The sequence below is a fragment of the Thermobia domestica genome, chromosome 11, assembly GCF_964235325.1.
Source record: "Thermobia domestica chromosome 11, izTheDome1.hap1.1, whole genome shotgun sequence".
Lineage (NCBI taxonomy): Eukaryota > Metazoa > Arthropoda > Insecta > Zygentoma > Lepismatidae > Thermobia > Thermobia domestica.
The window spans coordinates 79,690,782-79,714,196 of NC_137464.1; the positions used below are offsets into that span (position 1 = coordinate 79,690,782).

A 23,415-nucleotide genomic window follows, 5' to 3' on the forward strand; every position below is an offset into this window, starting at 1 on the left:
ATCAACAACGCCGGACAAAGCGGTGTGGTGAATTTTACAAGATGTGATACCTTAGGCTTCAAAATGCTAAAACTATAATAAGGGGAACGTGCCCAACAAATTCCCCAAATGACCTACTTTTACTTTTAGGTTTTTCTGGAAATCCCCTCCTTATTCTGGAGAATACTACTGTTTTAAAAGGAATCAGTTAAATAATGCACTGTTCAGTACATTATTCGTTAGATAAAAAATGCGACTAGATCTACAATCGAATTCGGATTTTTGGCTTACCATCCCTGTTCGCTTACCACTATGCTACCAAGTCCGTTCTTAGAACATATCATCATTTCTTACTCTAAAAATTAATTCTTAACGGTTCAAACCATAAGGTCCATACCACAGCCAAATGATTGTATATGGAAGATTGTCCTGGATACCGTTGCACCCCTGCCATGGTGTATTAGTATATAACTTCCTCTACCAGGATCCAGAATGAAATGAAGTACAATACTCATGAAACTGAACCGCTATTAGGAAGAGTATATCATGACCCTTTTCAGGCAAATTTTATGTATGACAATATTGTGAAACAGTATCAAGACAATGGTCTGACCGTCGGATAAACGTAAACTCGTCCATAGTGATCCGTTACCCCTACAACGGTCTGTTGTCGGTAACGGATAAAATGTTGCGTATCGCACGCCAGATGGACTGCCATGAAAACCCACCTCACAAAGGTAACTGGTCCAGGTACCTCCACTAGTGTCAACAGAATCATTCATTAATGTCTGCAGTGTTGTCGAAAGGCCCGCGTACACCACCTCCAACCATTGGGAATCGCTGAACGAAAAACCAATGGCAAAAACTGTAAGAACGACACATTGCAGGTGACAAGTGAAAGTATGTATAGATAAGGCATACATTAAACCATTCTACAATGGTTAAATAGGACAATTATCTATCACAATACCCAAACAAAGGGGAGCAGCAACTTTGCCCTATTGAAGGGCAGCTTTCCCAAACCCAGTGATCTGGGTATGCTGGGAAGTTGGTGATCCATATTGGTTGACAAAAATGTAAAGATGAATGCCTTGCAGTTCCAGTCAATCCCTCCCATTTTTTCTATAGATATCCCATGTGTGTACGGATAAATCAGTACAAAGGTATGAATGCTCGTCGAAAAGGAATGAAGCTACCACTTGAACATCCCTCTATTTTTACCACCAAATACATCTGAAACAGAGAATTCGTGTTATTCCATTTACTGACATTCCAGTGAAGAGTTCTGAAGCCAATCCGATCGATTTTCGTACCTCGGAAATTCTAAAACTATGTCTCAACATCATCGTCTCCGAATTTTTTGTGGTTAATGGAAGGATGGATTAGAGCAGGGATGCAAATAAGCAACAAAATTTGACTAGCCCACAGCACACAATAGAAATATTTACTTACCTTCGGTATGATCTTAAATACTCGCCCGCACAAATGAACCACTCGCTCCGGGGGAGTGGTTGTTTGCATCCCTGGATTAGTTTATCGTCCCTTTCAGCAGCGACGCTATATGAGACGAAAGATCCGAATCACATAAGCTCCAGTCTAAAATCGAACCGAGGTCTCCTGCCCCGAAGACGCGTATACTAACCATATAATAACAAGGGAGCTCCCGCACTATTTGTGGCATATCTGGAAAGCTTGGAAAGGAGTGGGATAGCAGTCTGCTACAATAGAGATTGCGATATCGAGCGATTGTTCACATGCTGATGGAGCAACCAAAATAACCTATTCAGTTAGATATATACATTGGTAATACGTATCTAACCATAATAATAATAATAATTTTATATATATATATATATATATATATATAAATTGACTGACCAAGCACAACATTTTATGTGATTTGAACATCTGAGCACGTTTGACTGGTCTAAGAAGTAAGTTGGTACCGCAGTGACTAGCATACCGCTACAGTAAGCCGCAGACTTGATTCGAATTCCAGCATAGCTGCTCTTTTTAACTCTTGAGATTTCATTGAATTCGAAACTATAGATAGTATGGGTTAGTTTTTTCCACTTTTCAATACTATTGGAGAGTTTTGGAAGATAGTGATATGAACGATATCAATCGAAATGTGAATATCCTTATGTTTTTGTGCGAGATATTTGAGTTTTCAACTCAGATATTACCTCTTTGTTCAAATAGTTTAGAATTCTCATCTTCCTTATCTTTACCTTCATTGTTAGACGCGTATATTATCACCAATATTCTCTATTAATAAGTTCGGCACAATTTACCAAGCGTAACACATCTGAACTGTGAGAATGAAAAATGTTAGATTTTCTTAATATTTATTTCAGCTGCATCCATCATGTCAATGATTTAAAATCCAACAATGAAAAGAAGTCCTCAATAATTTAAGCTATAAATTTCAATGTGATCACTTTCATTGATATTAGTTCTGGAACTAGAGTAGTGAATTACTTCATAAATCTTTTAATTCGATTTTTCGAGTCTCTTCCTGCTGGTATGATTAGCATGCGCGCCTTTGGTGCAAGGGTCACGGGCTCGATTCCTGATGGAAAATCTTAAAATCTGAACGTATTCCTGTGGTCCTGATCCTACTTTAAACCGTAGGTCATGTTTTATAGGTGCTCAGTGCTGAAAGAGACGCTAAACTCCAATCCAAACAATCCATGGATCTTTCGGCTTATTTCTAACGCATTTTGATAACTTACTTATTTTCATATTGTGAAGTGTGCAGTCAGCCCCACCAATAACAATAATTTTAAATGAATGTGAACTGAATGTGAAATATGTATAGTGAAATTCATTTGACACATTATTAATCTCAGAAGACAAACATTGAAATATCTATAACTTCAATTCAGAATCAGTTTGCATTTAAACTCTCATTTCTCTTTAAATACTGTGTATTTGTCTTACATCAAGGCATAGAAGATTTCTTTGTAATGTCAATTTATTCTTTTCAAGTTCTGTATATTGTAATGGAAATAAACCGGGAGGTTGTTTAACCTTTTTTCCCGCATTCCAAATGACACGCGTGGTGACGTTCCATCTACACAGTAATTTTCCGATTTCACGTTATCAGACTAATAAATGGAGAATTCATTGATATGCGATGGTGATCAAAACCAAGGAATACGTATCGTCACAAGGGAGTTCGTACCTATTCTTCGAGATTCGAAGTTGTCTCTGTAATTCGTCCTTTTGTAATCGTGCGAATTTTGCCCAAGTTAAAAGACAGCGCATTTATCGTCACAGAAAAATGAAACTTTGAGAGCCAGTCATGTTTACAATAATTATACGGAACTTTCGTTATAGTTGGTCTTTCGCTTCTGGTTATTTTAAGAAAACATCGTGAGACTTCTGGCCTGCCATAGCCGTCGTCGCCCATTAATCATCTACTTATCATCACCATGCAGACGAACATCGTTGGAGAATCATCACCACCAACAATCGAAGGTACTGTTATAGATATTTCCCATCTTTACGCAAATCCTTTCTCTCACCCTTTTCTTACTTCCATTCTACATCACAACATGCTTTTCTATCGATGTGTTGGATATCATTTCACAAAGCGTACCAGGTCCCGATTTCAGTACCGTTGTTCTGAATATTTGTAATTAAAATTCTGGGATCGGTTTGTTAGCTCAACCTCCCCACTCTTTATCACTCGTAATCTGAGCTACATACTGCAAAATATTATAAACTTAAAAGTTGTTAATAATAATAACTAAATAATTCACTGTCATTAAATTAGCTGGGGCATACAAGATAAACTTGTTTACACTATTTGCAAAGCTATTTGGGCAACATTTATTTTTTGTATAAATAAAAAAATATATATAGTGAGTATATATGTATCTATAATTATGTACAAATGCATAGAAGTAGTAGTATATCCTATGATAAATGGCACCTTAAGCCGCTGTTGGGTACAGCTAGACTTTGAAAATATTGTTTAGCATTGAGAAGCGCCTCGACGCCAATGTTATACACTGGATGAAGCGGGGCCTGCAAACAAAGAAGAAATAACATTATAACAAGGTCTCATATTAAAGCTGGATAGCATAATGACATAATTAATAGTACATTTCATTTAAGTATTTTATACTATCTACTTCTCCCAGAATAAAATTCTACTTACACGAATGTATGAAAAGACAAAGGGCCAGTTCATATAAATAATATATCAAACAGATAGTGAAATGAAAACTTTTCTAAGTCTCACAGTGACTCTACATACACCAAATAGGAAATGAACTTCTAGCACCAACGCGTTCTAGAAAGCGCGCTGACCTACAGCGTCACGATCCGCGGAGAGCGTGCATGTTTAGTGAATGTTGCGGAATGATGGGACGGTCTCTTTCTTTCTTATCTAGCATTATCTAGCATTTGATTCCCCCCCCCCCCCCCGCACACACAATCTTCAGCTTAAAGTTTTTAAATACTTTTCGACGCTCCTCGAGCTTCTTTATTTGTAAAGATAATTTTCATTTTCTTTCTGAACCTGTCTTGGTTCTTCGAGGTGTTCTTCGTCTCTTCTGTAGGCAGCTAATAAAAACTGACTCTTCCGAAAAATATAGCATATTTTCCCGACTGAGAAATTATTTTCAAGCATTTCCCTTCTTTTGCCAGATTTATTTTAATATCTCTGACTTCAAGGTTAGTATGAACTCTGTTACTTTAACGTCCCACAGTTTGTATCAATACTAAGGGAGACGGTAATAATGACGTATGAAATGGTGGAATGAAGAAAATAAGAGGAAAACGGAAAACTCCGAGGAAACTCACACACATGGTGTTTGTTCACCATAAAGTCCACTTGGCACGAGCTGGAATCGAACCAGGTACCCCATGTACCAGAAGTAAGCACTATACTATTGAGCCAAAGCGGCCCTTCCATTTCCCAAGTTGGTGAACGTCATAGTTACTGGTTTTTGCATTACAATTAAACGCTCTTCCGAACGCCTCATACGTTTGATCATTATCACCTCAATAGCCGTTCTGCTGAGTTGTTTTAATTAAGGGTCATTCCACATCACCTCATCCACACCCCTGCACCCGACCATCTCAGAATTGAATGAAAATTGGTAGGCTGATAGATTGTTGGATCCTGATTCCAACGAGCCCAACGGTTTTGAAATCCGTCCACTGGTTCAAAAGTTATTAGCTTTTGAAATTTAAGCTTAAACTGCAAAAAAGCAGTCGCGAATCGCGTTTTTTGCTTCAAGCTCATAGAGGAAAATGGGTATAATTTCCTTTGTAATAAAGATAGAGCCATGATTTTTTTTTTATTTTGAACTCATGTAATTTACTTTCAGGTAAAAGAAAGATTGAGTTGTAATTCCTTCAATGGAATTTATTATGAGTGCTAATGCACAAAAAAAGGAGAGTTGAAAAAGACTAACGTTTTTTAATCTTTAAGTTCCCATAACTCATGAGCCCCACTTCCAATTTTTATGAAATTTTTTTAAAAGATAGCTGACAACATGTACAATAATCTCAATGAAAAAAATTGATGGGATATCTAAGGGAACACACAGAAAAAAATAAAAACTGAAAATTCCTTATTTTTTGATAATGAGATGAATATAGGTCTACTTAATTAACGTAAAATAGGCCTAAATACCATATTACTTGTTAATAATGCATTAAAAATTGTACTAAATGTTCTTGGCAATGTCCACTACTTACACATCACACTGCAAGAAACTTGTAACAGAAACACACAAATGTTGCTAAAAAAAAAAAGTTCAAAGTGTAGGCTACTTACACTCTAATGCCTTTGCACATATTCTGCCCATTTTTTTGCCACTAATTTACTGGAAGTATCTGACAGCTTATATGTTTTTCCTGTAATGGTGGTGATATCCACAGGTGTTAATATGTTGGTGAAAAGTACAGGGCATGAGCCCGTATTTGACGGCCAGTAAAAAGAAGGAGATGGCCCATGAGGATGCATGAACAGGACATCAGCATCTCCTTCATTTTCCTGAACTTTTGTTATGATTCCAATAAACCAATTACCCATATAAACACATGCGCAATAGCTATTCACTGACACTGTTGGCATAGGAAGGTCTACTGACAATGTAAAATTGGATGTAACACTGAAATTCTCATCACTGCTTAACATTTTAGCACCTATCTTCATCTCTGAAATGTGTTGAAAATAGTGCAGACTTCTAGTGCCAGGAATTGTTCTTGCTGCCGTGAATCTCTTCTTCAGTTTTTCTCGAATGGGAGGCATATATTCTTTTGCTACGTAATAAAACAGAACACCTTCTATGTGATCTCGACAGTATTCATACATGGCTGCTGTATTCATGATATGTCCAGTTACAGTCGTTTGTAGACTTGCTTTTGTGACAGAACGCTTGATAGTTCCTCCAATGCCATCGCAAGGTGATTTGCCTGCGAAGAATGACCACTTTGCTTTCAAATTAAAGTCTTCCTCATGATGGCACAGATTCAAGAACGATTTGCAGTTCTTATACTGACCCGCACAACCGTCTGTGAAATACTCAACTTCCACCACTTTTGGAAGTTCATTTCTGATATACACTGAGAGTAGCCGTTGTGTCTCGAAGACGATTGGAACATCATGTTCCAAATCATCGCTTAGAATGCAGATATTCTTGTGCTTGAGAGTTCCGTCTTCTTTGTAATAAATAACGCACGTGTGTAGAGTGCAGCATTTATTCATCCAGTGAAATCCTTGGGCTTCATCTTGAACTACAAATGAATAGTTCTCACTAAAATCCATAAGAATTAGTGCCTCAGTGTCTGGCAAGAATTCTTTTCTATTTTTCAGATATTGAGCTTGACTTTTTGCTGTGTGAGCATGCGGAATAAGTTTTACCATTTTCTTGATGATGTCTGCTATTAAATCTCCTAAGTGAACTGTTTGAGTGACCAAGTCAGTTCTGTCTGTTGTCACCCACTGCTTCACTTCAACAGTATCTTCTTCATCAAACTCTTCAAATTTTGATTTCAGAAACTCTTCTAGCACTGTATATGGTGGGCACTTGTCACAAACTCTCATCATACAGTTCCGTGTCTGATCTTCACACGTCACCATCTTAATTAAATCATGGTAGGTTTCCTCCATCTGAATTGCATGCAGCAACAACTTGATATTCTGGTGTATTGTGCAAACACAAACAGAATGTGTCCCTGAAGCACCGGCAAGAATACACTGCTTTGGCCTGAGGCTTGCAAATTTGGAAAAACCAACTTTCAAATCAGTGTGTTTCCACTGAAACTGGATATAGAGTTCACGAAGGTTACACAATATCAAACGTTTCTGCTCATAGACATTTCTTGCAACACTGACTTTATCTTTCTGTCCTGGCATTACTCTGGTAAATTCATCATCACTGTAAAATGCAATTATTGCTGTTACAGTCTCTTGTGGCAGTGTTTTGCCTCTTCTCAGATCAGGGAGCTCCAAGATACCTTTCTCCTTTTTCACTTGTTTTGCTCGGCGAGCTATATATTCTGGAACATTGAACTCTTTAGCAATTTTCTTTCTTCCCCATGTTGAAGGTAGCAGGGTAAGAATACGATTTTTTTCATTTCTACTAACTGTTGGAATTTTTGCCTTCATTGCATCAATGATTTCCTTAAAATCTCTTTCTGTATCACTAGGTTTGGATGTCTTACTGGGTTCTTCAAGTTGTATTTCTTCTGTTGAAGTAACTCTTGCTAATTTCTTCTTCAGTGTTGCATGAGCTAGATTTAATTTCCGTTTTGCAGAAGTTACTGTTGTTGATGGATGACGAGAATGAAACTTGACTGGTGAAATGTAAAGGGTACTTAAGGTGGTGTCTAAATCATGCTTATCTTTTGCCTTTTTAAATTCAGAATCACTACTAGAATCACTACTGGTTGTTCCTTGGACTACTTCCTGTGCTGATGATGTTGATGGCTTCTCAGAGTCATCAATCTTGAACTTTCTACAAGCTGTGCAGATTTTAGTACCAGGAATGACATTCACATTTTTTTTCTTAAATGACAGTGCTTGCTGGAGAGAAACTGGACGAAGATCAGTGGTACAGGCAGTGGTGTGTGTTTTATAAGGGTTGCAGCACTTTTTTTGATGTCCAGAAAACTTGGTTAAGAAATTTCTTTTATGCTTATCACAGATAACAATGTCTGTATTCTCAACAGGAAATTCACTTCTCCAGAAAATAAGTTTCTTCTGTTCACTGGTCAAGGTATTTATGTCTCTGATACATCCACTGCACTTCTCGTGTAAAAACTGTCCAATACTGCAATCACTTTGTCCACTTGCCATAATTGTATTCTACATCCAACACACACAACCAATCAATTCTCTTGGACCACCAGCTGTTTAGTGTCAAATTACAACTTAGGGTCAAGGTAGTTACACACATATGGTAGTGTCATGGTCAATTTCCTTTTTCACAAGTATGAAATAATTATTTATCAACCTGAAAATAGAAATAATAAAATTAGTTTGTTATGAATTTACTGAATATGAATTTTTAAAATAGTAGTGCTTTAAATAATGAATTAATAATACTGGTGGTCTAGCATTGATTTACATCTCATAAGCTTAATTTCTAACACCATATTTCTTTATTTGGGACCTATTCCTGGAGAACAGTTCTCCTAATGGAACCTCTTTAAGACATGCTCTAACATTTTCTTCGCACACATTGCAAACATGCTGTTTTGGTAGCAAAAATTGTAAGGATTTTGTATGCTATTGGCTTTTCTCTGATTGGAATTCTGAATTTAGAGAATTTTATTTTTTTCTGTGTGTTCCTTTAGAGATCCCATCAATTTTTTTCATTGAGATTATTGTACATGTTGTCAGCTATCTTTTAAGAAAAATTCATAAAAATTGGAAGTGGGGCTCATGAGTTATGGGAACTTAAAGATTAAAAAATGTTAGTCTTTTTCAACTCTCCTTTTTTTGTGCATTAGCACTCATGATAAATTCCATTGAAGGAATTACAACTCAATCTTTTTTTACCTGAAAGTAAATTACATGAGTTCAAAATCAAAAAAAAAAAAAATCATGGCTCTATCTTTATTACAAAGGAAGTTATACCCATTTTCCTCTATGACCTTGAAGCAAAAAACGCGATTCGCGACTGCTTTTTTGCAGTTTAAGCTTAAATTTCAAAAGCTAATAACTTTTGAACCAGTGGACGGATTTCAAAACCGTTGGGCTCGTTGGAATCAGGATCCAACAATCTATCAGTCTACCAATTTTCATTCAATTCTGAGATGGTCGGGTGCAGAATGCCTGTTTCTGTGGATGATTTGATATGGAATGACCCTTAATTAAACTTCACGCAATTTTAAGTTAAATGATTTTCGAATTGACAAGACAGGCCAGTGAAGAAATTTGTGCTGTTTATAGGCAAGATAGTTTATCAAAAGGAATAGCCAGGAGATGGTTTAGTCGCTTTCGATCTGGAAATCTCGATGTACAAGATGCTCCTTGCAGTGGGCGACCAATCACAGAAAAAGTGGATGATATTCTGGTAAAAGTCAACCAAGACCGGCATGTAAACATGATGACATAGCCAAAGACTTAAATATCTATCACCAAACAGTTTTAAACCATTTGGACAAAGAAAGTTGGGTGCAACATGATCTGACTCAAAAACATTTATTCGATCGAATTGCTATTTGCAAATCTCTATTGAAACGTAACGAACTCAAGACATTTCTGAAGCGGTTACTTAGGAGTGATGAAAAGTGGATAACCTACAACAACAAATTTGCAAAGAAGATGGTTGTCCAAGCGAAGAGAAACTACACAGTCTGAGACCAAGTCCATACTGAGGCCCAGGAAGGTTTATGCTGTGTATTTGGTGAGATTTTAAGAGCATTGTCCATCAAAGGCTGCTGCCGCCGGGTAGAACGATGAAGTCGGAGCTGTACTATCAACAACTGAGCGAGTGCACCTAGGAATTCAGAAAGAGACGGCTGGAACTGGACGAGAGAAAATGTCGTATACCACGCTGACAATGCCAGACTATACATTTATAATGATCCGTGAGAAATTGAGAGAATTTGGCCAGACGGTTTTAATGCATCCACCGTATAGCCCAGGCCTGGGAATATCAGGCTACCATTTGTTTTGGTCTCTACAGAATTCCCTGAATGGAGTTAAGTTAGTTTCACAAGAGGCTTGTGAAAATCACATGTCACATTTTTGACCAGGAACCACGAAAGTTCTATAGTGACGGAAAAATGGTGTTGCCGGAAAAGTGGCAGAAGGTCACTGAATAAAATGGTGAATATGTGGTTTCATAATCATTATTTTCACATTACAATAAATGTGTTCTCAATTTTGACCTCCAAAGCTGCAATACTTTATGGACAACCTGATATTTCACACCACTATATTATTATACAATAAAAATAATCAATAGAACAAAGGAGGAAGATATACGTACCAGTTCATTTTCTGGGCTTCCAACAATAGTTGTCTTACCACCCCCAGCAAAATGTTGAGCAACTGACAGGCCACTTAAAGTATAACACGTGTGGTAGATATCTCTCTGTCTGAAAGAAAGGGAAAATCACGGATATATTAGGCAGCGTGATATCTACGATCTAACAATTATGATTCTTATTAACACAAATTAATTTTTGTCACGTCCGGGTTTATAATACTTTTCCAGTACTAAAAATCAGCCAATACCATACTGATATTCCAATACTGGATACGGAGATCGAATCAAAGATACACCTTACTCTAAGAGAGGGATGCGAAAGATTGACAGACAGTCATTAACTGTACTAATTCAGAGACTTAACTTAAATGTGAGGGATGTCGCATAATAAAGTATTTAAATAAAAGCGATAGAAATGTTGCAGAAACCAAAATTAAATACGAAAACAGATAAAGATAGAGACTAGATGGTAAGTGGGTTGAGAAATGCTTTGACACCTGACAATGAGATCTGTCTCATTAGTCTCCTGTGATCGACATTGGAGTACTGGCTATTTGGATTACATCAAAGTCTATGAGTCCCAAGATTTGAGTCTCAAAGTAAGAATTTGCTTCTAGTCTCTCTCTAAGATCTTACAAATGAGAATCCGGCACTGGCTATGGCCCTAAAGTGAGATAATTGATCTCGGTGTACTACGTTTTCATATGGCGCCTAATGCTTCGGCTTCTTCCTGCTTTCTGGTTGTAGCTGTTATCATGAGGTCCTGAGGAAAGAGAAACTGGGTCAACAGAAAATTTGTTGCTTAAGAAAAGCTACCGAGGCGGTAGCAGAAGAAAAGGGAAGTGTTTCTAATGTTTATTGTATTATCTTAGTAAACAAGAAATACATGCATTTGCGTCTTCCAGTGATGGTCTGATATAAGTGAAGAGACGGTTACTGTCCTCTCTTGGTCTTCCGGATATAATGATATAGGTCCGTGTAGACGATAGTCTGAGGATCGAGTCAGGGCAGGTTCCAATACAACAATACTTTATGGTAGCAGCAAATTTGAGATATCCAGTGTTTGTTTTTAGACTTTCAGGGCTTTTAACAAATTATCCTAATGACTAAAAACTGAGGCAAGGTTCTGGTATATCGTGAAATATGTGTGCACGACTTTCTGTTAATATAACATATTACGTGATGATTTTAGTCAAACAATGGTACATAGAAATAATTAGCCGCCTTAAAGGAAGTCTGTAAAAATAAATAAATAAAACAAAAATTACAGCTTCACCATGATATTTTAAAGAGAAAATACTTATTATTTTTCCAAGCCTTTTTATTATAATTATTATTATTCATAACGAAATTTAAGTGAAAAGTTGCTTAGTTCAAATATAACTGTTTATTATATGAAATTTAGTGTAAAAATATATAAATAACTTCAAAACGAATATGATTTACATTTTGGTTGCGTTAAAAATTTTGTATGCTATTATTAAGCAGTGAACAAGTAACCTATCCTGAACAGTTAGCGCCATGAGTATTCTATGCATTAGTTGTGTCAATTGCTCATTCAGATCTGTCACACATCATTCTTAAGCCCGTTGGTAGGATCCAGACCATTATTATAACTACAGCTAGGCTACTTTTTGTCATTTATGTTATTGCATTAAACTGAATTCCACAGCAAAATGTTGGCGTCTAGTATTAAATATAAGTGTCATTGTGTAAATTTATATTTATTGATCTCTGTCACTCTTGCCAGAATTTTGAGGTTTGATACACTCATAGCATAACAGTCAACCACTGAACTGTACAATATTGCTGCATGTGTGATTGCTTGTCAAATATATGAAATCAAAATATAGAATCGGTTTTAAATTCCATGCTTACTGGAACTTGGGAAGGAAGGAAAGAATTAGACAATGATTGGGTAACGTGAATTTGTTAACTCGGTTGTGTATTTCTTGAAACATCATGACTCGTGTAGACTCAAGTTACACGAACCGGAAGAAACCATTAAAACAATAAGCACAAAAGGCTGCCCACAAGGTTCGATACTCGGGCCCTTAATGTGGGATGTTACACTAGAGCTATGTTTAAATCACCTAAATAATATACAAGAAACAATCAGTGTTGTGGGTTATGCTGACGATCTAGCAGTTGTATTTTCAGCATCATCCCCAAATGAAATAGAAAGAAAAGGGAAAATAGTATTAACAGAATTAGATAATTGGTGCAAAGAAAATAAGTTAAATTTATCAGCAACTAAAACTAAATATACTGTCTTTGGTCAAATTTTAAAGAGGGATCCAATAATAAAAATTAATGATACAAAAATTGAACACGTAAATAAATTCAAGTATCTTGGAGTATGGATCGATAAAAAATTAAACTTTCATAAACATATAACAGAAATAACAGAAAAAGCAAAAAAGGTAGCCAACGAATTACTAACAGTTGCAACAAAGTACTTTAGATTGGAAGCTATATAACAAGACAATTTTAATGGCAATCTTGCAGTACTGCGTGGGCATATGGGGACACCGATTTTTTATGAATATTAAACTAAAAGAAACAATGACAAGAGTGCAGAGACTAATTTTAATAAGGGTAAATGACATAATGAAGACAATCCCAGCCGAAGTACTGCAATTATTTACATATGAAGAACCGATACATCTCCAAATATTAAGAAAGTGTATCAAGACCTGGATCCAAAATAAAGAAATGACGAAGATAGTAGAAATCACAGGAGAAATACCAAACTTCGATGAAGATACTGAAAGAATCATCCGAACAAAATCGGAAGAAGAATGGAAAAATTCCAGGAAAGGTTCCAGGACTAGAAATATCATACCAGATTTCAAAACAAGAGAAAGGATGGGAAATATAAGTCGAGAGGTGATGGACCATTTAAAACACATTTTAAAAGATTAAACTTAAGAAACGACGATAAATGCTTTTGTGGCGAACTTCACACTCCGGAGCATGTTTTCTGGTATTGCGACAGATATGTAACAAACGATACAATAAAAGAAATAAGGAATGAATTAAAACAAGATAGCATAAAAACGATAATAGAAGAAGAACAAAAACTAGAAAAATTTAGTACTCTGGCTAGGCATGTTTTAGAAAACGTTTGGAAAGAAAGACAAGAAGAAAGAAAAAGATAAATTTTGTGTGACACACTAAATATAAAAATAAAATTAAAGAAATTTGGTATCAAATTTAAAAAATCAGCTCTGATGAAGCCAGGAGCTAAAAACTTTATCTGTTTAGTGTTTTAGTGTTAGTATAGTGTTATAGTGCAGAATGTGTAGTGTTTGTGTGGTCAAGAGGCAAAATTTAAGTCTAGATAAAAAGTGAATAAAAATATGGGAAAATTTTTGGGAAATCTCCTTTCCGTTTTAATCCCTTTCACCTTGCCACTGAGGAAGGAACCTGCTGTGAGTTCCAAAACGTCTAAAAAGTGCTTAGGCTTTCCAAGGGAGGATTCATTGGTAAGCAGCTATTTTTTTGTTAATCAAAGATCTGTGTATCCATACTTCAAATATATACTTAATAAGCTGTATGGTTAAAGCTGTACTTTTACTTTTCTTCCAAGTCCTAGTAACTGTAATATTGCACTGACTTATGATTGCTTGATGTGAAAGTGAAATTCAAATAAATTCTTGCATTGTTAAGTCTTCTGGAAAGCCGTTGAACTAAATTGATGTTCGTCTTTGTTGGCATTATTTTGGCAGATTGTATGATTACCATGTAAATAAAACAGGTCGACTATAAATGATTCACCAAGTTTCAAAGTGAAATATGTCCATGACTATTACTACAACGTTTGAGAAATTAAATGAAAGGACACATTCGTTTAATCAATTAGAAAGGAACAGAAAGTTTAATTTCTCATATTCGTGATATTGGCTTGTGGCAACAGATGGTAGCAAAAGACTAGTTTCCAAAATGGTATCTCTGCACCAGAAAGCATTGTGTTTTGAAGTTCTGTAGATTTTCCGTTGCTACCATATAGCATGCATTCCATAGATAGCTTTTCCTTTGGGGGCATATACATGTGCTCACACTATCAACAACTTTCAGGATCACATTACAGCTGCATTTACGACCTTAGTAGGGATATGCTAGTGCACGTGTGGGTGAACTAGACTACACATGGATGTTTATCATGAGGTGAAAAGGGTTGCATCAAACATTTATAACAGTATGTATGAAACGGAGCAGATTCTGTACATTCTCATGTATGATTAGTTATTGTATGTGTTATATATAAATTTTTAATACAGTTCTTTCGAAGCCGACGAATCATTTATGATTACCATAGGTATATAGGTGAAATACAAATAATTATGAACATAAGTACACTGAAGAAACCGCGGCACATAACAAAAACTCAATGTTCCAAAGAACTGAAAACAGATAATGTAGTTCTCCTAAAGTAATCTATGTTGGCAATTCAAATTTGAATTAAAATTCCTTCCAAACGGACTATGATTTCTTCGCAGAGTACGTTCAGAAACAATCTGAACTGCCCACACAAAACCATAAGAAAATAACATTACCTCAACTTTTATTTAACATGAATTTTGATTTTAGTCCCCCCAACCAAATAAAGGCACTTATCTTTAAAAGAAGAATATATCGTTATTAAGGTGTAAAAGACGAAAGCAGACAAAGAAGTCTTACATTATGTCTGTGTCACTGTCATCCATATTGAGTACCATGGTAGAATGTTACGACGGAAGAACATGTGACCAAGTCGAAGTATCAGACGGTATCAAGAGTATTACAGAAAGCGGGAAACTTGCAGAAAGCCACTGAAAAGAAATAAGTAAATATAGCTTCTGTAATCAGAAACTGTAAAGAATGTGCAAGTAGCACGAAAGATAGATGGAAGACTAGTAAACAAAGAAATTAAGAAAGTATGGATAAAGAAAGTTAGAAAAAGATAATAATACGAAGAAGTTCCTTTGCCGTCACTATTATCGTTGATACGGAAAGGAAGAAAAAAATAATTTAGGATTTTAGATTTCTGGACTTTCGGCTTCTAAGACCATTTGGCCCGTCACGTCTGAGGGATGACGTCTCTCGGCGAGCACACTATCCGGAGAAAGGGAAGGAAGAAAGGATTGGGGAAGGAAGGAAGCGGCCTGGGTCTTATAAGTTAGGTACCATCCCGGCATTTGCCTGGTGTGAATGATGAAAGCCCAGGAAAATCTCATTCAGGGTGGCTGGACTGAGAAAGCGTTTTAAACTTTTTCGACAGAGTGTCCCCACCGGGAATCGAATCCGGAACCGCTCGCACCGAAGGCGACAGCGTTAGCGACTACGCTACGTGAGGCTACAGGAAGAAAAAAGGGGTAGGGAAGACCATGAAGGAAGAAAGTTGCAGGTGATGGTTAGCAGACGAAATGGGAATTGTTCCTATATCTTACTAAAGAGTGACGAGAAATATGGATGGATGATTTTAAAGCTATAAACACAGGAAGATCGGACAAAGATTGAGTTTGGATGGCCTTGTGTTTGGCTACGTGTAAATGGAGAATATCCAGGGTGTGGCGCGAACACCTGACGGTTTTACAATTAGAATAACTTTTGTATTTTCGAAAATAAAAGTGTGTTCATTTGTTCAATGAATTCAGCATAATTTCTCATTATTATTCCCACAAAAAAAAATAAAGGTTTAGAAAATATAATCTTGCGAATATCCAGCATTGTCAGTTTCATTCACACATTGCTGAAGAGTTATTCTTATATTTGTCACGACATTGCGAAGCATGTTCATCGGTATTGCCCTAACTTCACGTGTCATGTCCACCCCGAGTCCAAAGATTTATCAATGAAAGCTCTCGACTTCCGACGACTCTACAGAAAATAGTCACACGCAGATATATCGTGAGATCGTGCCGGCCAGAGGATATCTCCACGCAGTGAAATCTGGCGTTGTGGAAACATGTTTGTAAGCACAGCTATGAAAACTCGTGGCGTATGAACGGTTGCTCCGTCCTGCTGAAATCACACTTGGACATTATTCAATTGCACTCTTCGAAGTTAAAATCTGAGGAAGTTTCATAACATCAAAACATATATATCAGAAGTCACCGTCACTGACCATCCTGTTCAAAGAAAACAGCCCAATGACTCCACGTTATACTGTTACTCGTCAGGAAGTGGGCGCTCATGAATTTCTCGTGAGTTCGCTACAGACCAATACCGCCAGTTCTGTTTATTGATGAAACCCAAGAGAAATGGGCCTCATCAGACATGATTAAGATAGTGTTATCCGTCATTGTTTTCAACATCCGTTCTGCAAGAGCACGTGAGTTCACACGATCACGAAGTTTTAACCCCTGTGTACGCACTAATTTGAACAGGTGAAAACGCAAATCCAAGTGTAGAATTCGTCGACAGGTTCAGTCTGAAAGTAGTGGAATATCGCGAACTGACGGCAAGGACTAGCTTCAATGGCATGTTGTATGCTTCGACGTGTTCTGGTGTTCTCACAGATCATAGTCTTCCTGGTTGTTATCGTTTCGTTGCTTGTGCGGTTTCTCTAAAGTTAACCACTCGTATCAAAATTGTGTTGCGAGAAGGTACTCGACCATGACGACCGATATTTAAATGACGACGGAATGCTTGTTGTATACACATAACGGAATCATTGTTTTTGAAAAATGTTTTCACGGTAAAGGCGCGATGTGCCATACCCCACTGCTTCATGGTTACTGAAATGACTGACGAGTAGCGTAGTGACCTTGTGCCTACCGAACTTGATGCTACGCTCCCTGAACTGAAACTTTCTCTCTAACGTGAATTTTTGGCACTATCACTAAACATACATCATGATGTCATGATTAATTTCAGAGCAAGTCTTCAACAATGTATGAATGAAAATAAAAATAGGACATATGCAACACGTTCTTTCCTAAAACTTTTTTCTAGTGTGAATAATAATGGCAACATATGCTGAATTCAATCACAAAATGCTTTTGCTTTCGAAAATACAAAAGTTACTTCAATTGCAAAACCATCACAGATATTTCTGCTGTACCTTGTATATTGCAAGAGAAAGGATGATTGTTGATGTGTATGGGTTTTCTCGATAGTGGAATTAAGTACAGTAGCTACATTCTACGAGACAGTGTATATATGTTTATTATACCGATCTTGATTTATTTATTACTTTATGTACTTACAAACATACTATCTCTAAGATATAATTTCCTCAGGTATCAGGTGAAATTAACGCTATCCAAACTTTTACTTAAGCTAAATAGTTTAGTGCAACACTTATCCTATTGTAATAACTCCCAAAATTGTTGAAATATCGTCCGTACTTTCTCTGTACGAACACCTGAAGTACAAAGGGTTCTACTTACAATGAGACTTACTTGCCAGGTTTATCAATGAGTCCTCCATACTCATTCTGACAACAAATTAAAATATATTCCTGAAGTGCTTCCTGTTGAAAGAGCCACCTCTCCATACTCATATTACTCATGTCTGAAACAAACATGAAAAGTGATTGAAAGAAGGGAAAAAAAGAAAAAAAAACGCTCTTATCGTGTGCACTATACCTCTATTAGTTGATTTAAAAAAAAATGTAATCTAACGCAATGATAACAACTACTAACAGAGCGAATGGAACAGACGTACACAACAGTAATTACAGCCCAGATTTCTAAGCAAAATGCTTATTTCTTGCTACATTTCTACTTAAAATGTTTATTCTGGCAAAAAAAATATTCTGCTTACTTATCCTACGATTTTCAACTAAAATTGTACATTTTATTGAAATATATCACATTAGAAGTCCTATGAAATGCTGTTATCATCACTGATTCCATATTTTCCGCAATACATTCATAACCACTTCCCCGAACTATCCGATTTTATGAAGCAGTTGCAACCTCGAAATTTCTTACAATATTCATTTTCTCCGTAACATTGTCTTTACAGACTCATGTCTTACTAAACTTGCATTCGACAAGCTTAATCATGTATAATAAATAATAATAATAATAATAATAATAATAATAATAATAATAATAATAATAATAATTACAAAACAGTGTAAAATTTTCTGGAATGCTTTTGAAATCTTTGGATTTTACGTCCCACGATTATGCCGGCTAGAATGGGAATGAAACTGGAACAAAGTAAACAATTATTTTGTATACACTTTCAGAATTATGACGTATCATATCGAACGGAGAAGTGGAATGCTCAAAACAGGAATTGTTGTTTTCAATGCTACACCACACACAATTGCCTCCTCTCTCCGGCTAATACACATGGTCGAATGAGGATTTTTTTTTTTTTTTTTGACGACCTATAATTTCGATTTGCAACTATGATAATCATGTCTTCCTGTATCTCAAAACGTGACTTTCATCTTGAATACCAGAAGAACCTTATATACGAAAGGTATTTTCTCACGATAACAAAGAATACTTGGAAAATAACTATTGTTATGTGGAAGCATATACGAACGTGTAGCCATTAAGAAGTGCTTGGAGAAATTTGGAGGTGAGCATTACGTTTGGTAAATGGATCTCAAAAATTAAGAGAACAATATAATTAGGTACATAAAAGAAATAGACGACACCATGTACAATATGTACACGCTGGTTTGTTGTTGTCTAAAGTTTTTCTAATCGTAAAAAGCCTACAGAATCGTTTCTCTTTTGTTAATATGAGTCATGAACTGTTCCGATTATTATTATTATTATTATTATTATTATTATTATTATTATTATTATTATTATTATTATTATTATTATTATACCCTTTTGAACTAGGAAGTTATCACTGCTTACGGTGTAGGTTTTACCCATGTTAGGTAATAAATAGATATGTTATTAATTTTTAAAATCGCACCATTCATTTAAATACAAGCTCCATCATTCACTGAACTTCATTGTCAGAAGTTGTATTTTGTTGCAATATTTTCTTCTTTTTCCCCATTTGCACATAAAAAGTAAAGTACCCACTTGTGTATACAATGTGGAATAAGTATATCTTTTTAAGACTTGTGAATGATCAACAGGAAATGAAATTTAGACAGTTAAGGAAACGGTACAGGACATACTTAAGTCATCATTTTATCATTTGCCTCGTGTAACCACAAATCCCTGGAAATCATTTTCAAAAATCTGACCAGACACAAATTTACTCAATATCGCTCAATGCTGTTGGATTTAGAGCTACTAGCCCACGTTAGACTTGTCGGCAGAATTACAAGCATTATTGTATAAACGTACCTTGCTGTGTCAATATTGTATGAAGCAATGGAAAGGCACCACCCTGCCAAAATGAATAGCAGCCATCTACCAATTTATTTGTTCTACCTTGGAAACCACCCTCGAACCGCATCTGCCGATTTACTAACCACCTCTGGAAAACACAAAATACATTATATATATATATATTCATTTTCCATTAGTAACATGTATTTACAAAAATATCATAGAAACGCTTCGCCTAAGTTTATATCAGTGGGAAACCGGCATAACCTGGGACGTAAAACTTCGGGAGCTCATGTGGTTCGGATTCCACGTTAATCAGTAGGTCCACGTCTCATATAGCCTCGCTGTTGAACGGGACGCTAAACTAAAATCAACTCAACTGGGACGTAAAACTTAAAGATTTAATTTCATTTTCTCTTTGATTGTGTTGATGTTTGAGTGATTGTAGTAGGAAGTGTCGGTAGTAAATAACATTCATGCGGTATACGAATTTGGAGGCATTCCAAATGCTCATGACTTTAGGGGAATGCCGGGAAAATTATAGGGCTGCAGCTCGATTATACGCTGAACGCTATCCACAGCGACAAGCTATTTCCCATAATCTGCTGCGGAGATTGGCAGCACGATTGCGGCAGACAGGCAACATGCGTGGACGCTATGGTGTCCGGAGAAGAGTCGTACAAAATGAAGACGTTGCCATTGATGTACTTGCCGCTGTTGCAGTAAATCCTCATGTATCTTCGCGGCAGATCGCACGAGATCGTGGTATCAGTGAAGGTAGCGTCCTGCGTATTCTTTGGAAATCACATTTTCACCCGTACAAACTCTCTCTGCATCAAGAACTAAGTGATGCGGACTGTAATTTACGGCTTCTGTTCTGCAACTGGGTGATCAATCGCTTGAGAGAACATCCGAATTTCATTCACTTCTTCTTATGCACTGATGAAGCGACATTCTGCAGTGATGGCAATTTGAATCTCCACAATGCACATTACTGGGCAGCGGAGAACCCTCACTGGATGAGAAAAGTCAATCGGGAACACCGATGGCGCATTAATGTGTGGGGTGGCATTGTAGGGACTCAGGTAATTGGGCCATGGTTTTCTGCTGGTCATTTAACAGGTGCAATGTTTCGTGATTTCTTGCAACACCATCTACAGCCGCTATTGGAAAACGTACCGCTCCATATACTTCAGACGCTGTAGTTTCAATTAGATGGGTGTCCAGCCCATAATGCTGTCATGTGTAGGGAAGAGCTAAATGTTCTATTTCCGCAACGCTGGATCGGAAGAGGTTCCAATCCACAGTTTCCTCCGCGGTCGCCCGACCTTACCTGTATGGACTATTTTTTCTGGGGTCGAATTAAGGATCTTGTGTATGTCAACCGACCAACTACAATTTGGAATATGCAAGACCCATTACAACCGCATTTCGGACCATCAACGTGGCCGAGTTGGAAGCTGTTGCTCACAATTACGTACAGTGAATACATCGCTGTATTGCTGTTCGGGGACATCACTTTGAACATTTGTGAAAGCCAGGGGGCGTCGACTTACTCCGCAGAAGGTAAGCTGATTCTTTAGCTCTTTATTCATCTTTCTCCAATGGCTTGATTGCAGCGCCTAAGCTTTCGTTTCATGCTTTGGCAACAGCACATTCGGTTCGTCTTTCTTCGTTACAATCAATAGTACCTTCTTCCGTTTTGTTATAGCATCGTACATTGTCCCTCATCATAGTTCTCCCCATCCACTGCGCTTCTGTCGCAGCCATTCGGAAACCACTCTCTTCAAATATTGCGTATATCATTGGTTTCCTATTTAGAGCTTCATTCAACAGCAGCAAATGTACCTCTGCTCACTGGTACAGTATGTACACTCCCCTCGTTGTGGTCTCTTGCTGACGCCCTTGTTGTCGCCACTTACACGGTGTGATTTCGCGTATGTACAATTGTACGTCCCGTTCGTTTCAGACCAGTATTTACTCTTCTCTTTGGTTCCTTGGAACAATTGACAGAATCCTGAGGTGCTTGCACAACAATTTTTATAGAGGGAGTTTGACTACGGGCCTATAATATAAAGTACTCTCCGACTACCTCCATAAAAATTGTTGCGTGAGTACCTTAGGATTCTAAAACATGTATTTTTGGATATAGCACATACTAGTTCCTAAGTGAAGTCTTGAGCCGACTACAGTAGGTCCCATAGTTTTGGAGCTACGGACCTTTAGAATTCATTTTTTCATGATTTCGACAGCCTGTAACACGTAAACGATGGGGTTTTCGCCCTATGTTTATAGGAACTTTTTTGTTTGTTTTACTCTCAGGAATCACTCCCCTGATTTGTACAACGAATTTAGCGCCATAATGCTAAATTCGTTGTACAAGAGCATTATATATATATATATATATCGACGGCGAAAGTGCAAAAGCTCGTAAACGAAAACCCAATAAAAACGTGAAAAACTCGCTTTTAAAAACCTCGTATCGCATATAAGATGTGGTAAAAGCAGAACAGTTTTATTGCGCTTCTGAAAAGCTCGGTTTTGATGAGTTACGAGGTTTTGCACTTTCGTCGTCAAATATTTAGAAGTTTTATTCCCAGCCAATTTGTAAGTAGCGGTCATTTTTGTTAAGCACTGCGTGCCAATAAGTGACTTTGCAGACGTTAGCATTGATTTGTATATCTTAGGACTGGGCTATTCAAAAACATTGCAGCAAGTATCATTTTCTTCACCACTTTCTCCTCTTTAATTTTGTCTCAGCATGAAAAGCCTAATTGAACAACCCTAATAGGTGAAATGGTATTTTAGTATGGAAATTTAACAAATTCTACTTTTAAGCTGAGGTTTGTATTGAAGAGGTGAAATATTAGAGTTGATTTTTTTTTATTATAATTCCATATGGTACTATGGTTACTATAGCTAAAGTACCCTGATACAATTTTTCCTATAATTTTTGATTTTTAAAATTTGAAATTTTCTAACTTTTGCAATGTTTGATGTACGATACCTCCGGTGGGACATAGTATATAATGTCCCATTTTATATCCCACCGGAGTTATAAATTCAAGTTTCAAAAATTCCATGGAAAACATGTTTATGCTACACTCAACCATTTGTTTCTGAACTAAATACTTAATCAACTTGAATCATAGAACACATTGTTTTAATTTATTATTTATGTTTTAATGTTGAAGAGCTTACAACATTTAAATAAAGTTAATTTTGAAAATTAAACAAAATTGAACACCAACAACGAATAAAAATAAAATAAAGTATTAAAAGAAGTAGAGAAATCAATAAGCATTGGAAAATATGAAACTGATTATTATAATTGAATTATTAAGAATAAGTATAGTAGGTAGGACCTAGAATAATATATCGAATTGGCTCACATAATTTCTCACAGTTCAGTGGCCAACCTTTTAGAGGCGGAATGACTTATTTCTACGTTAATAAAAAAGTGATAGATTTTATTTGTTCCCTAATGTCTTATGTGGAAGATCTTTTTCTATTTTCATTTGTGAGAAAAATATCTTAATATTTCACTCATATTGGAGACTACACAGAAATTTTCCTTTTTTCAAATTTAACATTTGATATTTCGATTTTCACAGGGAGATGGATCTCAACTCAATTTATCCATTTATGTTCTATAACGACTATGCATTCGAAATTATCTTTGAATCATTAACTCATGGAAATGAGGAAAGTTAACAAGTTCATTT

The 23,415-nt window shown here is 36.5% G+C and overlaps 1 protein-coding gene across 2 annotated transcripts in view; it reads right to left on the reverse strand.

Annotated features, from left to right (window-relative positions):
* Positions 1 to 3,792: 3,792 nt before the first annotated feature.
* Positions 3,793 to 23,415, reverse strand: part of Fntb (Farnesyl transferase beta subunit) — a 51,390-nt gene continuing 31,767 nt past the window's right edge. The window contains exons 7-10 of one of the 2 annotated variants that reach the window (XM_081730666.1): positions 19,706 to 19,838; positions 17,834 to 17,945; positions 10,446 to 10,554; positions 3,793 to 4,014 (exon numbers count right to left, since the gene is read on the reverse strand). In XM_081730666.1, coding sequence (XP_081586792.1) covers positions 3,904 to 4,014; positions 10,446 to 10,554; positions 17,834 to 17,945; positions 19,706 to 19,838 — 465 coding nt within the window. In that variant the 3' untranslated portion in view covers positions 3,793 to 3,903. Of the gene's footprint in view, positions 4,015 to 10,444; positions 10,555 to 17,821; positions 17,946 to 19,705; positions 19,839 to 23,415 lie in introns of those variants that run through there. The other variant, XM_081730667.1, reaches the window with a different exon arrangement.